Source organism: Cynocephalus volans, chromosome 12 (genome assembly GCF_027409185.1).
Source record: "Cynocephalus volans isolate mCynVol1 chromosome 12, mCynVol1.pri, whole genome shotgun sequence".
Taxonomy (NCBI): domain Eukaryota; kingdom Metazoa; phylum Chordata; class Mammalia; order Dermoptera; family Cynocephalidae; genus Cynocephalus; species Cynocephalus volans.
Window position 1 is genome coordinate 74,851,280 of NC_084471.1, and position 18,995 is coordinate 74,870,274.

Genomic DNA, 18,995 nt, shown 5'->3' on the forward strand with positions numbered 1-18,995 from the left:
GAAATATAACGGTGAAAAACCACCTCTCAAATACATTAGGTAATTATTAATAATTTTCTAGAACCAAGACTACAAGAATAAGTGTGCGCTTTAGTTTGCTCTCCATTTAAGAATATTATCTGTCAGTGACTAATTAAATTTTTATTTTTACAACATTTAAACTATGCTCTAGCTTACCCGTTGGGGCTATCTTATCACATACAGCAAAATTAAACCTATTTGTGTAAGAGGTTGATAACAAATAGACCTGAATAATAATGTCCAAGGAAAAATGAATGAAGATGCTTCAGGAAAAATCTAGCGTGGATTCCTCGGCTCTGAAACAGCACTTGTTTAAGATTAGTTTATACAACAGTTACAGCGGCCTCAGATTACTATATGTATGGCTTACCTTTGCAAAGTGTGTGTGACCTGGATAATTGGCAGTGAAAGATAATCAATGCGCTGACATTGAAGATACATTAACTAATACAAAATGTGTGTAAACACAGTAAACAGAGATTGTTTTAAGAGAGATAGTACATAAACACTTACAGTCTATCTCCTTTCAAATTATGATTCTTAGAACCCCTGTAGAGAATTCTGTAGGGTGGAGAGTTTCCCCAGAATCTTATGTTCTTATTTAGCAAAAATACAACTTAATTGTTTGGAAATTTGCACTCTGAGGATGTATCCTTTATTCTCCTAGAGGTAGTCTCTTTTAATGATTAAGACCTGGGGCTCTGGAGTCAGAGACCTATGCCCATAATAACACCTACCTTATAGGGCTGTCAGGATTAAATGAGTAAATACACAGAATGTCAAGTCTTTAGCCTAGTGCCTGAAGCAAAACATACCCTCAATAAATATCTGCTATAATCATTATACTGTATATTATTCAGACAAGCTAATATGGGAAGCTTGCAAACAGGAAAAAATATGCAGGTTAAGTAGCACCACAAAAATAAGCCACACTTGACTCAGAGAGACAACGTATGAATGAACATCTACAAAATCATATTCATTTTCAAATTATTGAAAAATCCACTTCTGTTTACTTGCTAAAAATGGAGTTCAAAATGTCATATATCTCTAGCAACATTTAATGATAGTGCTAAAGCACTAAAGATAACATAGATTGTATATTTTCCCCAAGTACTTAGTTACTATGACTTTTTGGTAGCTTTTATGTATTAAAAATATCAACACCCAGAATTAAATCCAAAAATAAACTACTTTTTCTTTCATTTCAAAGGGCAGGTGGAATTTACCAGCACAAGCTATCATCAATTACGTTTCTGAGTGTTAGTGCACGTAATTTTTCACACAGGTCAAATCACTGTGCTCACAGCCAGATGAAAGAACACTTCTTGCTGTCTCTATGTTCATATCTTTTCTGTTTAAACATATTCAAGTACACTAAATAATGGTGACTCCACAAAAAACCAAAGTTCCATAAGACATCGATTTTTTTTTTTTATTGCAATGATTGGACTGGAGAGCTAAAGGAAACAATATAAAAACCATGCCAGTGAGCCAGACGTGATTTGCGAAGAGGTTCCTTCTCTGTACCACTTCTTCAGAGCAAAATCATATCCTGTCAAATATACTGGCCAATTTAGTATTTACAGGAGACAGTTTTATATATCAGATTTCACTGATGAAAATTACAGCTTGTTTTTGCTGAGTCAAAAACCTACTTACCTCTCGTGAAATCTTAAGTGCATCACTGTATTAGCAAAACTTCTCCTTTTTTATACATGTGTATATGCAATAATATGCAAGCAGAAATTAATATATAAAATAATTAAGGTAAAGGTTTAATGGCGAATGGTAGCCATGAAAAATGCTTCTCTAGATACAATTCTATAAACTATAAAATAACTTCCAACTCAGGAGCTGGTTGGTTAGCTCAGTTGGTTAGCATGCAGCCTTGTAACACCAAGGTCATGGGTTCGGATCCCATACTGGCCAGTTGCAAAAAAAAAAAAAAAAAAAAATTACATCCAACTCATGTCCTTTAATGAATGAGGCAAGGCATAAATAAATAAATTAATTAAATAATTTCCTACCAGAATAAAATGATCCTAACTTTTCCTTTCTTCCAGAAAGCTCTTGCAGATTTTCCCCAATCAGGATAGGGCTTGTCCTGAAGCATCATATCAGTGACCTGGAGCAATGAAAAAAACTTATTTAACATTTTCATAAATCTTAAGTTCAAATTTACATATAAGCCTATAATTTACATCCTATTGAGAATAGAATATGTATATATTTTAGCATTAGAATATATGCAGAGACAAGATTAAAAGAATGTACTTGGTTCAGTCAAAAACTTTAATAGTTTGATTTTACACAATGAATGAGCACATTGAAGGTCATTCAACACGTCAAATACTGATACTGCTTTTTTAAATATCAATTATGATTACCTTATATAAGAAGGTACCTTTGAATCTTAACATCTCCATAGAAATGAAACACATATAACAAATAAAAACATATACAACAAATAAAATACCATATTCTCTTTAAGTTTTTCTAAATCAGGAACTCCAAAATCCAAATATTTCCTAATGTGTCTAGATTTTAATGGTATACATTAGTCAAAATATTATCTTTTCTTTTTCTTTTTTTTTTACTCCAACTATATGTTCAGTTTAGTACTGTATCCAGTTTTATGGCTGTCGGGCTCTTAATCGTGTTTTGATGCAAATTGTCAAGCTAGGGCTGGGCCTGGAGCTCACAGACCTCTCAAGCCCATTCACAGACTGGGTTACAAACCCTTCACATGCCAGGCTGGGTCCGCAGACCCCTCACATGCCAGGCTGGGTCACCAGACCCCTCACATGCAGGCCTATGAGCCAGGTAGCTGCAAACAGGTTCTTGGAAGCTGTAGGTTGGAAAGCATGGCTGTCCATGCAGTGGCAGCTGCCCAAGACAGTAGTCAGCCAGCCTGCTCCACAAACTCTGAAGAACACAAGAATAGCAACAAAACTAAGAAGATACATTGTTGTGCGTGCGCACTAACTCCACACACACACATACAATTTGCTTACAGAGGATGTGCTGAACCACACCCAACTGGACCTGAGGCGAGGGTCCTGACCAAGCCATTCTATTTTCCCAACAATGGTGTATTTATCCTAATTAGACAACATCCTCCCACTTGCAATTCTTATTCTTCCAAAATTATTTTTTCTCTCTTTTTTTCACATGCAGATTCTGCCCATCTTCTGAGACCCAAGTAAAGTCATGTTACCACTGTGATGTCTCCACTGTTCTCTCCAATTGGAAGAGAACTTGTAGTTCTTGATCCATCCTTCTCATGGTATGTATCACTTTCCACTTTTCTATTTCACTTACTTACCTACACCTTTTTCTCTCTCCACTATGCATCAAAATCCTTGAAGGTGAAAATTTACCTTTGTATCTTTTCTAATGTCTAAGGATCTTTTACACAATAGACCAAAATATTTGCCCAAAGAAGAAATTACAAAACAAACTAAGATATAAATGTTGTTTTTAAAGACCCATTAACAAAATAAATTGCTCATTAACCACATTGCATATTAATGGTTTTGGCAAATGTCCAAAGTATCATAAATAGGTAACCTATTAAAAAAGCATTTTAAAATCTGATGGGGGTAGGCAATATATTTCCTTCTTTCTCAAAAAAAAAAAGGGAAAATTTTTCCACTTTTCCAGATAATCTACCTTCCCTTCAAGAGAAGAGGATATTATCCCATTAATTATGATTTTGATTAATAATATTCAGATACAAACAAACAAAACAGATTCAAAATTAAGAAAACTGATATGGAATAAGAAAGAAAGAATTTATTTTAATCATCCATTGAAATATATTTTTTCCTTGCCTTTAAAGCTTTAACATTGCATTAAAGTGTAACTTCCAACGCTCACCTTGAAAGAGATGAGGTTTAATCATTTATGAAGAAAGACCGTGATTCAGTGGGGAGTCCTTCTGGATCAGTGACCCCTTCAACGGTACTGGGCTTCTTGTGGAAGCCACATCAATTCTAAAGCAAGTCCATCTCATTGTGCTACACAGCATTCAAGAAATGTTCTCTGGAAACTTTGATTGGCATGCCAATGCTTCAAATGCAATGAGCTGATGCTTCAAATGCCCATCTAAGTTGCAATGAGAAGAGAAGAAAAGGAGCCCAGTCTCCAGGAATGATTTTATCTTAATTCTTCTTTATAGTCTCTTTCAGTGTCATTTCTAGGAATAGGTTTCTCATGATTCTTTAGGTTGATGAGAACCAAAATTAATTCACTGACCTTCATTGACTAACTGCAGATTCTCATCAATTCTGTGTAATTTAGGGTCTACAACAGTTTTATGTGATGTGGCTTCACCAATGAATTTGAGAAGATTCAACAATCATAAGTGATTTTAATATAAACTCTCAGTTAATTTCTTTAAACAATCATTTTGATAAATGGGAATGCAACTAATATTGAGAATTTGCAAAGGAAAAACACTTGTTTTATTTATTTTTAAAAGGGAACTGGTTCGTGATAATTTTCTAATCTATTTATTCTCTTCTTAAACCTTTAAAATTACAGGATTTTATTTTCTCACTCAGACTAATGCCCATGGATTGTATTTCCATCAAAAATAATTCATGGTATTTATCAAAATGAGGAAAGGGAAGATGATAGAATAAAAATTAACTATGAATCAAGTGAATTATATTGTTACTAAAAAACGAATAAAGGCAAAAGTAGAGTAATTTAGAGCCTATATATTCTTGGGCATAAAAAGAGCTTTATATTATAACTTCCCTTGAGGAAAGAATTGCTAGTCTTCTAAATATAATAATTTCAACACTGATCCTTCATAACCTTCTTGAATAACAATTCTTGTGTCAAATATTTTAACAAAACCTCAAGGTTAAATAAATAAATACTTAAATACATACTTCCTGTTTCACCAGCATTTTAAAAGATTTAATTAATTCTGTTCAGCAATATTTACCCTGTTCCAGAAAGAGTCTGCATGGTAATGAATATTTTCAAGGAAGAGAATGATTACTGGGTGGCTTTTATTCAATTTTCAATGTTTTCTCCAGGGCACTTTCTGCGAAATACTTGTCATACTTTCTAGAAGGAGGCAATCTGTGGCTCTATGACCAATTATTACAGCAGCATGTTTGTAAAAATGACATTCAAGGATAAAGCATTTTCTCAGGAAAATGGCAAGATGAGGCAAAAAAAAAAATTCTTTCTGATGCCAGATAGCTGGTTTTTTTCACCCCCGGCTCCAACTCTTTATTTTAAGTCATATCATCAGATCAATGTCAGGTCACTTGCTGCTAAATTGGCAAAAGCAGTAACAGTCATTAAAGGGATGCATTCAATAAGGAAAAATCCAATTACCTTCTGCATTAGAGAAATCAAATTCATTTCTGGTGTTAGTCAAGGACAGTCATTGTGGGAAAAGATGCATGAAAGGGAGACTGAGGATGATGCAAAAAGGTTGTTGTGTAGCATAAATACAATACAAAACCCGTTGATGCTTCTCCCACGGAAAGATACTAGAATTTGAAATTGCAGGTTTTTCTTTCCAAGCTGGGTGAAAGATGTTTAACTCTTTGAGTCTCACAATTCTTCTCTTTCTCTTTCTTCTCTACTATGTCTCTGCACAGAACTCAGAACTTCATTATGGCACTTAATACATTATGACTTGTCAGGTAGTCTTTCTCAGTAGAGCATAAGGTATTTTTGGCATGGGTATTGTGCGATCTGAGCAAGAACATGAATTTTGAAGTTTAACAGTCAGTAAATGATTGTAAAAACAATTTATCTCTACAGGAATCTAACTGAAATCTTTGTTCCTTTGTAAGTTGAGCCTACATAATGCTATGGTGACAATGATAGCATGAAAATACCAACGATGACAGTCACACTTTGTATTTACCATAAGCTTCATGGATTGCAAAGCTCTTAGATGTGCTTTTCTTATTAATTGCCACAGCAGCTTTATAAAATAAGTCATTTTTTTCCACCTTTCACCGATGCAGAAAGTGAAGTCAGCGAGGTTAAATAACAGAGCCTAATGTACTGGTATGTGCGACAGTACTGGAGCCAGCCTGCCTCGGTTCTAATCCTAACTTTGTCTCTTACTAGCTGTTAACTTAGGATAGAGTAATTAACCTCTCTGTGCCACAATTTCTTATTCATCATCTATGAGCACACAAGATATATTAGCAGGTGTTACAGTAATTATCTATGTGTTATTGTTGACTTTGGGACTTCTATCCAATCGTTTTGCATCATATAAGTAATGCATCACATACTGGATTTAGAGTCAAAAAGCTTGAGAATCAATCTCATCTCTTGTGTAAAGACAAGACCATCACATACTAAACTATTAGAAAATGATAAAAACATAATGTACAAGGGTACTTCAAAAAATTTGTGGAAAAGTAGAATTAAAAGATAGTACGATTCCTTCCATCAACTTTTTGAAGTACCCTTGTAATGTTAAAATATGATGTAGTCTAAAATTGCTGTTATAAATTGAAGGGAAGGGAGGTTACCAAAGCCTGCAATTATCTAAAAAGGCTTCATAGGGGACTTGTGTAACACAACTGAGCATTGATCTGTATTTTGTATCATTCCCTAATTTTGTCAGTCTTATTAGCCTGATTGAAAGGTATTTACGTGCAGGTACTACATATACTATATCTATAGTCTTATTTAATATAGTTTTATAGTAAGCATGTGGATATTAATGTAAAATATTGATTGGTTGGGGATAAAAAACCATAATATAACAACAATTACTAGGCCTATATAGTGCCCCTCTTAAGGTAGGCACTACTTAGGGAAGCACCATTTAAGAGGAAAAAAAAGTACTATTAATAAACAAAAAAATACATTAAGGATATTAATGAACAAACATATACACAAAAATTTTGTTTAAATAATAGCATACAATTTGGCAAATTCTCTACACATATAGCTGTTTATACAGTTTCTTCGTTTAGTCTTTCTCCATGCTTTCTTATGCGCATTCTTTTGAAATACAGAAGGTTTCTATTTTGTCCTAATTATTACCTTTATAATTAAACTTCATTTAAGGTACGAACTTACTATTTCTTTAGATTTTAACAATTCCCTACTATGAGCATTGACAAGATTGTTTTATTTCTCTTCCTCTCCCTCTTCTCCACCACTTTATTTTATTATATTATTTTTCCTATTAACTTTTTTACTCATTGAATATCTTATATCCTTGTTTTATTTATAGTCTTTAAATATGTTCTTCCCCCATCTATAAAAGAAAATAAAAATAACATACTTTCTTAGACCATATATCATTTCTGTGTTGTTAGGATTTGCAAATATTCTACATTCTGCTTTATAACCAGAAGCCATGCATTTCTTTTCACCCTGACCCTCCAATTAAATGGATTCAATGATCTTTTCCAGTACTTCTGCTAGAGTTTGTCCACTACTTCCAATGTCTGAACTTTTCCAATAAATTCTTCAGGAAGATACACGAGAACAACGTAGCCTACAATCAAATTCTGTATTTTCTTTATACTTGGCTAAATAATTAGGTTGAGTGAAAAATTTGGGGGGTCACATTTTTTTTCTTAGCAACTGAGGGCATCACTTCACTGTCTTAACACTGTTGAGTGATGCCAAAAAGAAATCTGAGAAAACTAAAACCTGGAATTTTTTTTTCCATCTTTACAGGTGAATTGGTTTTATTGCTTGGATTTCCAAAGTATTCTTTTTGTATCTGAAGTGTAATAATTTTGCTACATTTATTGATTGCTGCCCATCATTATTCTAGGCTCTATTTGCCCGTTCAATCTACAGATTCAAGTTTTCCTTTATTCTCTGAAGTCTTTTTGAAACCCTACTTTTCCATTATTTTAGTTCTATCCTTTAGGAACAACACTTATGCATATGCTGGTTTTCTCTGTCTTCTATATGTACACTCCTTTTAACCTTTAATTTTGCTCAGTCAAAACTGTGGATTTGGGGGTGTGTCAACTAATGTTTGTAGAGATTAAAATTTGACCTTTATTTCTCTGATTTTCTCTTTTCCACATTTCTTTCCTGAGTCTACCATCTTTTGTCTCACCTTTTATGGTCTCACACTGTCCTCTCTGAATTCCTATACCATTGCTTTGAACCCCTATCTTATATAAACAATTACTGCACTAATACTTTTTAAATTCCTTAGGATATTTTTGGTCACCGTTTTTTTCCGGTCAGTGGCAACATTCTTCTGGTGGAGGGTTCCTGACTTACTCTTGGATTTTCCTGTTATTGTCTTCCTCTTTTATTCTTAGTAACAAAATTCTCATGCTCGTGCCTTTGGGATTGGCCACCTTGGAATGAGAAGAGTTTTTCCGGGACTCGTTCTGTGCAAGAGGTTCACGTGGAATGGTGGCAAGACCCACTCTCAGCCAGCACACTCTATCCCCATTGTTCCAGGCCTTGTAGGGTGTGACACCTACCTTGGAGAACTGTCCTTTGCTAACTTTGCCATTGATTAGTAGCCAGCATGTCTCCTCTTAGCATTGTCTTGAAACAATTGACTGTCACTACATTTGGCAACACTCCATCATAGATTGTGCTTCAAAGTAAGAAACATCATTTAGTCTTACTTAAGATAAAGTTAGGGTCTTTGATTCTCATTCACCATGTTCTTCTGGTTGACTTCCAAAATACACATCTTATTTCATTTATTTATTTTATTGAAACATATCAGTTGGACATATTTATGGGGTACAGAGTTATATTTCAAAACACGTATACAATGTGTGATGATCAAATCAGGGTAATCAGCATATTCATCACTGCAAGACTTAATTCTTTCTTTGTGATGTGAACATTTAATCTCTTTTCTACTCATTTGATAACATGCAAACCTCCGTATTTTAAAACAGAAATTCTGTATTGCTATTTAAAGTGATCACTGAGAAGCTTATATGCAATGACACGTTTTTAGAAATTTTGAGGCTATATACTACTAAAAATAATTACTACATCCATGATATGTTTGTCTCCTTCTTTGAACAATATCCATCAGATGACCTAAATAGCATTCAAAGTCAGCTTTTAACTAACAATGTTTTTGATTAGTGTCTTCCCCAAATACAACTTTGTTCAAAATAAAATAATTAAATTAAAAATATGAGATTTTGTAGGAATTTGAACATAAGGCAGCCAGCTTTCCTGAGAGATAATTTTCAGCACATGTGGTAATACAGACATTTAGTTAGGTTATTTGACTACCCATATTTATGATATAAATGAAACATAAAGTGTTTAGTAAATGGAATGCTAAATTCTGTGATAGCATTTAGGAGGTAGAGTTTTTATCTCTTCTCTTAAAGAGATAATGCTGTCCCAATTTGGTAGTGACTCACATTTCATAAAAATCACAGCAAAATATGTCACCAGCAATAGATAGTGTTCATAGATTTTTTAATTATATCTTAAATGCTTGGATAAAGGTCCTGTTATAGTTGTTATCATAGCCAATTTTTTTTTAGTTCTTTGGCCACCTAAGAAAGTTGATTGAGACATTTAGTAAAGTATTGCCCCATCACCGAAGTGTTCTTTTCCTGACTTTGTTGGTGCCATTTTTATTCAGATTTTGTTGAGGCTATGGTCATATATAGGTACACCATTTGTACATAAATTCTTTAGATGGAATTATAAGCCAGTATTTGGCACTTACTAAGCATGCATAGGCAATTATTGCCAAGCTTTCAATACCAAGGGAACCCGTATGTTGGCATGTGCATTGAAATTCCTTATGGTGGTTCATTCAAGGACAGGATGGAAAGTTACTGAATTTCTTTTAATTTGTAAAAGCAGATTTTATGTTTGAGGACATTTTCTTCCCCCAAAAATATGGTTCAGGATATATTAATTTACCAATAGCAAAACCAACATCAAAATAAGAGCATCTTCACATATTCAGCCAAGAGAAGAAACTGCTTATCATTATGAATAGCATGAGCACTGACTATGAGTTATGAGTCATTGGTTACAAACCAGGAAATGCCAGCACTTAAATTGGAGAGAAGGAGAGATGGGGGCAGGGCTCCAGTTCAACTTATTCATTTTACTGCTCTGCTTCTAAGCATATTGATACAAAGTCTTTGTTTATACCACAGCCATATATCCCAAAATTTCTCCCAATATCATTATGGACTCCTTTTTTTGTTGTCATTTGACTGCTTACAACTTTTGAGCCTCACCCCTCCTTTTGCCCCTTCTGCCTCACATCTAGGAAAGCTGAGTTTAAAAAAAAATTTTTTTTCTGGTGATCCTTCCTTCGGCACCAGCAGGAAGTTCAAACCATGTGTGGAAATCCTCATTCTGGCTTCATCACATATACACCATAATAATCCCAAGCCAGTCTTCTTTCTAGGCTCTATCAAGCAAGCCATTTTCAGACCTGCTTGGGAGCCTCCATGCTTTCTCTAGAAAGCCTCACTGTGTAAGGAATAAATCTTTTCATACCGTCTTGGTGTAAGTGTGACATCATTAGTCTCAACATCTGAACAAACTTTGGGTGTGGGTCTATCCTATTTGTACGGGGTGGTCATAGCAATAACAAACTCAACATCATTATGATAAATGGAGAGTTTTCTTGTGATTTTTTTTTTCTCATGTCTTACTTGGGATCCTAACTTTTCTTATGGAATCTTGGCTTCTTCTGATACAAACATATTCTCATCACCAAACAGCAGTGCAACAGGCCTCATGTGAATTGAGATATTCCTGAGAGATTATGTCAAGGAAATTTCAATATATTTCTAAAACTCTAGCTCCGTGCATCAGAGGCTGATATTATAAAATGACAAAGATTGATATGGAACAAATCCTTCACATAACATATGGAGAAAGTAAAAGATCCTGATTCTAGCTAACTATACAATGAACATAAAGGGAGATGTTATATAAAATGCAAAAGATCTAAAATGCTTGAATTAACCCTGTAAATACACTCACCACACTCACTACCAGAATACAAGCTCCATGATGGCAGGGGTTCTGTCTGCTTTGTTCACACTCCATCCCAATTATCTAGCATAGTAGCTAGTATGCTGTAGGCTGCCGGTAGATATTTCTATATTGAATAAGTGAATGAATAGATGGATAAATGCATGAATGGATGAATAAAAAAGAATCAAGGAGCATGGGATACAGAACAGACCAGTAGAGAAGGCCACAATAAACAGCACACTCCAAGTAGCTCTCTCAATGTCCTTCACTTCAGGTCTCTCCAACGATCAGTGATGGTGACAGTGTGAACGGAGGTAGTGCTAGTAGCAGTGGTAGCAGCACTAGTACATGGAGAGAACAGCATTCCTCTTCCTCCCAACCCTGACCCTTCACTGCCTGGAAAGGTAAGAAGACACAGGGGATGTATAGTTAAGATCCCAAAAGTTGGCAGTCTTTGTCAACTCCTGGAAAAGTAGAGAAATCAAATATGATTTCAAATAAGAAGGGCATTAAGCCTGAGATGTGTGCTTACTCACATTATATATGTGCATGATATATCTACTTTATTGTGAGTTTATTTATAGATGAACTAGATAAGGATGCATATTAATCACAGATATTAAAAACTGAACTGTAGTACACTTTCATACGCCTTATTTGCAGTGTTGATACGTCATACAACTCTGGAGGGGGGAGTTGGGTGGTGGAGAATGGTGACCTCTGGAGTTGCACAGTGCTTGGTCTATATACATCCTTACGTGGTGGCCCTCTTTTGTGGGTAGCTTTGCATGCACTGTTAGCACAGCATTATTTTCCTTTTTTTTTTTTTTTCAGTTTTAATATGTTAAGCTTCTGCCTTTATTCACATATTTTATGCGGAATAACATTTATTTTATTTTTATTGAAATGTATTGATTATACATATTTATGGGGTATAAACATGTATAATATTGATTATACATATTTATTATATTTCAATACATGTATAAATGTGGAATGAACAATCATGGTAATTAGCATATTCATCATTGCAAAACTTAGGCATAACTTTGTGATGTGGACATTCGATCTCCTCTTTTCTAGTCATTTGATACATGCAGTAAATTATTTTTAATTATAGATGCTTGACTGTGCACCAATAGAATTTCTTTTTCCTATATAGCTATAATTTTGTACATTATTTTCTTATACACCCTCTCAGATCACTCTGTATGGAAACAAAATTGAAATTGCATTTCTTTGACACAAGGAAAATACCATACTATATCTGACAGTGCATGTAGTTTCTTTCTTTTGCTGCCCTCCCTCCCTCTCCATATACACCCACACCACAAACATAGACATGCATATATGATCAGTCTTGCACAACAGCACTTCCAGCTGGGACAAAGACCCAAGCTCTAGCCAGAAAGGATTATGCATACTCACTGAGAAATATTAGCTGAGTATACAATTAAGTAAATGGAAATCATGGTCGAAAGTTTCCCAAATTACTTAGTGATGCCATGAATAAATTGCTACAAGAAGTATCTGAAAAATCACTAGCAAACATCTACTGCTGAACGTTAAACCTGGAATGTATTCTACAGCTTTTTAGAAGCACATCCAGGATTTCACAATGCATGAATATTAATGTACCTGCTTATTACCTCCAATGATAGCGTGCATTGCTTTTGTGATGTATTGCACCTTATTGTTGGATCCCTACTGATTTACAATGAGTCACAGACTGTTTTATTATTAAGTAAGGAAATTGGTCATGTCTCAGAATATAGAAGCATTTAGAGAAAGACACCCAAATGCTTGAATACAAAAATATGCACAATTAAAAAGTACCTTTCTAGGCAAGTTCTGCAGAGTTTCAAATAGTACGTTAACAAACACAAAATAAATATGATGTGCCCCAGTACAATTTGCATTCTACCACATTGAATTATAATTTAGAATCAATAGAAAAAATGAGAATGATTACTAGTTTTGCTGAGCAAGAAGCCAGCAGAAAAAATATTTACACCATGTTCTGTCGTGCTATTCCTTAAGGGCGGCTAAATTATCAAACAACAGTAATGTAATATTACATGGTTGAATGTTTATTTTTGGTTTTTACTTAAAAGAATGAATAGCTTTCAGTATGCATACTTTCTCTGATTTGTTAGCATAGATAACTGATCATTACTAGAAAAATTACACAAAATATATCATAATATGATGGCTTAGTAACTGTACACATGTATGGAGGGCTAATAGGAAAAAAAATACAGGATATTTTCAGAAATGTGATCATATTATTATATATTATATATACCATTGGTATATATACCATTATATATACCAAGAAGACCTTGAAAAACAGAAGAGCACACATTTCTCAAATGGAAAATCAGTTTCATTTTTAGGACCCCCAGCATTCCGTTTTCTAAATGAAATGCATAATACATGTCAGCCCTAAGATAGAGCCAAAGGAGCTGACTCTGTCTCCCAAGCCCGGCACCACTAGGTAGTCTGCCATTTTTCTTCTATAATATCACTTATCAAAATGGTTCAGCCAGCTCTATAGAGTGACAAATCCAAAACTGTAGGCCAATGTGGTGAAAGAAGTTCAACTGGCTTGATTTTCCTAATGTTAATAAATGGCAAGTACAAGAAAAGACTGGTAAGTCAATCAGCTACCATAACCATAACTATTTTCAGAATTGAGAGGTTATAAAGTAAGGCAGCTATCAAGTAACATGGCTTATAAGCTTAAGCAAACATTGTTTTTATGTTTTATTGTTCCCTCCCTGAAGACAGATATAATGCTATAGACTGAGTGTCTGAGTGGCATTCATAATAGCAAACTTAGACATTCGAAAGTAATAATCTAAATGTGTATCTTTGTAAAAAGAAATCCCACTTATCAGCATTCAGTATCTAAAAAGCCCATTATTTTCATTTCAAATAAAAGCGGAATACTGGTTTTAGAGCATACTTTAAAAATTATACCTAGTAAAAGTGCTTTAAGCAAATTGTTTCCTTTTCTGTTGTTTTGTTAATATATCAGATGTGGCTACATATTCAAGATGTTTTTATTTAAATTATTACAAGTTTTATATATATTAATGTACATATAATGTATATGTAAGTCATAAAGAATAAAAATAGAGAGCATCTCTATTATTTTTCATTTTCACAGTTTATTTGTAACTTTTTTCTTTTAATCTTGAGTTATAAATACTTGTCAATTTTATTAGCCTCTCAAAAAACATATATTTTGGATTATTTTCATCCTTTCTATAGTACCATTGTTTTCATTTTATTAATTTCTTTTTATTTCCTTCCTATTATTTATTTTTTGACTGATTCTACTGTTTTTTTCCTGAGTTCTTAATGCTGATATTTTTATTAAATTTATTATTTTTATTTTTAGTGTTTTCATTTTCAGTGTTTTTTTCTTTTCATCATAAGCACTGTGATGGTGGATTTATCAATTATTAAATTCCATCAATTTATGAATTTTGTAAGCATGTACTAGAGAACATACAAGATAAAAATTGTTACACCATTATGTGGTATCCCTCATAATTCTAAAAATTATTTGTCTCTCCCAGAAAAGCCTATTTTACTAGATATCAATGTAACTGCTGTTTCATGTTTTAGGCATGAAAACAGCATATGCTAGGCAGAATTCTAAGAATGACCCTCAATGACCCTTACCCTTGTATAATCCCCTCCCCTTTGGATTTGGGTGGAACCCATGATTATGATAAACTATCATTTCCATTATTATGTGATTTTATACCGCAAAAGGAAGATTATTAGGTGGGCCTAATTTAATCACATGAGCTCTTTAAACACAGTAGAAGTTAGAGATAATTGAAGATTGAGAGGAATTTAACACAAGGAATATTCTCTTTTGCTGACATGAAAGAGACCATTTGAAAGAACCTAGAGTGTCCAGAGATAATAGCAAGGAAACAAGGAACTCAGACCGAAAGCAAAAGAAACTGAATTCTGCCCACAAACTGAATGAACTTGGAAGCAGGCTCTTCTCCAACCCCTTCAAATAATAGCCCAGTCTGGCCAGTACTTTGATTTCAGAATTGTGAGATCCTAAGTAGAGAACCCAGGGGAGTCTATAGGGAGACTCCTGACCTACAGAACTGTGAGCTAACAAATATGTCTTGTTTTAAGTGCTAAGTTTGTGGTAACTTGTGATGCAGTAATAGGAAACTAATTCACAGCATACAGATGAAAATGTTTTAAGCTAATCTGACATTCTTTGTCCTTTAAAGTTACATTAATTGTGCTTACTAACATAATTTATTTCTACCACTTCATTTTATAACCTCTATGGCTAAAACTTCTTTTTCCTTTCATTTTGGCTTCTTTCAGATAGATTGAGTTTTTATTTGCATTTCATTTCTTTCTTTCTTCCCTATTGGTTTGGATGTTATAAGTCCTTACTCACTAGGAAGCTGCCCTAGAAATTTCACTCCACATACTTAAATTAGCAAAATCTAGTTAATCAATATCACCACTCTATTTCCCCAAATTCAAAAAACTTACAATTATTGAAATCTAATAACCCCTTCCCAAGGTTTTCCAGAATTTCAGTTCCATCTGTCTTTTATGAACATTTTAAAAGTAAGTCATTATAATAGCTGTTTAATATAGTCAATATTTGCTTATTTTAAAAACATATTAAACATATCTTATTCACAACCCCTCTTGCATTTCAGATTGCCTTTTTAAGGTTATTTTTTCTCTTATCTTAATTGTAATGTTGCCATGAAAAGTTTCTTCAGTAAGGGTCCATTAGGAATAAAGTTTGCTTTTATTTTTTGAAAATGTTTATTTGGCTCTTGTGCTTACAAAGGAGTATTTATGGGGAATACAATTCTAAGACAATTTTCTTTTAGTGCATGGAAGATACTATTCTGGTCTCCAGTGTTGCTAGTTAGAAAACAACTCTTTCATTTCTTTATAGGTAACTTGTTTTGTTCTCTTGATACTTTTATGGTTACTTTTCCTTTGATGATATGTAGTTTTACTCTCATTTCTGGGCATAAAGTTTTTCTGCTGTTTTTGAATTTATTGTGATTCCCAAATCTGAAGATTCATACATTTCAATAATCAAGGAAAATTCCAAGCCATTTTTCTCTCCAAATATCCCTTCTTCCAAATCCTCTATATTTTCATCTTCTGGAACTCTGATTAGATGCACATTAGAACTTCTTACTTTATGTCTCTTACCTTCTTTTAGATATTTTCCATTTCTCTGTATATCATTCAGGAAAAACATATTTCAGATGTATTTTATACTTTACCAATTCTCTTTGTCTAATATGCTCTTTAACTCAACAACTGTTCATTTCAATCAATTTAAGTTTTTATTCCTAAAGTTCTGTTTCAGCCATTTTTAAATGACTCAGTCTTTCATTCCTTACTTATATTTTCAATTCCCTCTTTATTTATTTACATATATTATTATTTATGTTCTATACAGATAACCCTAAAAACTGAAATCTGTGTGGGTCTGATTCTGCTAGTTGCATAACTGATGTTTTTCATGATACGAAGATACTTCAAAAAGTTCGTGGAAAGATTTGTATTACCTTTTCATTCTACTTTTCCATGAACTTTTCAAAGTACCCTCACATTTGTTTCTCTGTGAGTTTGTAATTTTTTTATGCAGTCATGTTTATCAGCACTTCATTTGTTGAGATATTTTAAGGATCTGATAATGTGTTCTCTCAGAGAGAATTTATGCTTAGTTCTATGAAGGGCTTGAGGAAACTTCCAACCCAGGATCACTTTAAAACAAATTCTGAGCGTGAAGTTTTTTTAAAACCTGCAGGTAGTAAGAATTGAGGCCATCAACACACTTGCAAAACAGCTTATGGTTAATTCATAACCATATATTGTCTCAGGAGACTTCAATTTTTCTTCTCTTTAACTCCTAGGACAAGACAACCAAGTTTCCAAGATGCCTTCCTACTTAAGGCAATTCTTTTTTTCCAGCCAACATTTTCACCAAGAGTGCAGTTTTTCCAGGAGCCTGGCTTTATATTGGCTGTTTCTGATTTGACAACATACCTTGTCTGGACCCTCCTTTCCCCTCACATGAGTGTAAAAACAAGAAGTATGAGGCACTAACAATTGGCAGATGCCCTCAGACCAGTCACTGTCCCACTCCTATCTATCTGGGTTTGAGTCACACTTTATTTTTGGTCTCTAAAGATATGTTTTACTTTCCAAAAAAAAAAAGACCATGGTTTTCAAAATATTACCATTTTTATTATCTTTGTCTTTTTTAAAAAAAATTATATAGCCAGGGTGTTTTGTACTGGGAGGTTAATGTTGCTTTTTCCTGGTTATCTAGTCCACCATATTCCCTGGGACAGTTCAATCTTTCCATGACCTTTCTCTTGCCCTCATTTTAGCATTGTATACAATGAGATGTTTTAACGAAGAATTCAAATTTTTATCATTAATCCTAGAAAGACAATTAATGTCTTGAGAGAATTAATTCTGGAAAGAAGACATTCAATAATTTTCAAAGTGCCTAGCCAAATAAACCCCACAGATTCTCTGTTTTGTTTTTAAGTCTGGTTAAACTTGAGAAATACCTCCACTACCGACACATACTTCACTTCTACCTTTATTCCTCTGAAGCAGGGAAAGGGTTAATCAAGTTTTCACTTCATACCTTTGGAGACTTAATATATGTTTTATTGACAACGTATTAACATGCATTTTTCTCCCTGATCTGCGCATTATTATGCTCTCAGTTTTATAGAACAGGAACATGCAGCTTGGAGAGGCTTGATACTTGGTCCAAGCTCACAGTAGGGCACAGCAGGATGCAGATTAAATGGAGGCATGCCTGACTCCTAATTCTAAACTATTAGCCAATGGACTGTGTCTACTTCATTAATATTAACACTGTTTAATGAAGTAATAATTTATTTTCTATTTTCAGAAATGTTTTGTCAAAACATACTTTATTCCCTCAATGCACTCAACCAATAATCTCCCTACATTAAACATAAAATAATTCTCAAAGCACTCTTGGAACCTCAGTTCGTTGTACTCATAGTCATTCAGTGTCACACAGGTTTGATCATCTTCATTTCACAAATGGTGAAGAAGACAGAGAGAAGTTTCATGATCTGCTCAGAGCTATGTAGTACTGCAACCAAACCAGGCCCTTGTATTTTTAATCCCCTTCCCTCACTTATATAGTTGCATTTGGCAATTTTCTTATGAAAAGACTAAAAACACTGAGCATCCAGCAGGTCCTGAAACACAACACAGTCAGAACAGAAAGCATGGGGCCTAGCCTCAGATGCAGAGGACCTTGGGTGCTGTATATGGCCAGCTGGCTCTGCTACCAAAGACCCCACTGATAGAGAAAGAATGAGGGTGACATATGACCACCCTGCAACCTTTTATCCCAAACCCACTTCCTATGTTACTGTAATTCTCCTCTAAGACTGAGTATATGTTATTAGAGGAAAATTTATAAAAATGAGTGTGATTACCATATTGAATATGAAAAATTATGAAGAAACATTTTGACACAATTTAGTGTCAATTCTACCCTTATATATTAATTTTAATGCTTAAAGTTGATTCTGATAATACATACATAAAATTTGCACTCCTTGACTCTTTCATATTTGCTCATGCGATTTGGAAAATGCTTACATATTTTATAAAAGTATTCATTAAATATTCTTTTGAAAGTTTTTTTTGGCCACCACACACTGATGAATTCTTTCACTTATAGGAAAAAAAATTGATTTGCTAGTTCAACTTAATTTAAAGCAATGTTCAATCTACTAAATATTCACAGAGTACTAACGCTGTGGCCATCCACTAAGCATCGTGATAATTCAATGACTCGCCTCAGATTGTTCATTCTTATATGGAGATGGCAAGCCCCATGTCCCAAGATTGTTATGGGGCCAGGATGAGATACTATTTTAAATAATCCAAAATGTAAGGTTGTTATCATAAAAGGT

General features: G+C 33.9%; 1 protein-coding gene across 4 annotated transcripts in view; it reads right to left on the bottom strand.

The window, feature by feature from the left end:
* Positions 1-18,995, bottom strand: part of TMEM117 (transmembrane protein 117) — a 469,003-nt gene that overhangs the window by 172,407 nt on the left and 277,601 nt on the right. For all 4 annotated transcript variants that reach the window (XM_063075380.1, XM_063075381.1, XM_063075379.1 and 1 more), the window contains one exon: positions 2,052-2,149. In XM_063075380.1, the coding sequence (XP_062931450.1) occupies positions 2,052-2,149 (98 nt within the window). The remainder of the gene's footprint in view (positions 1-2,051; positions 2,150-18,995) is intronic.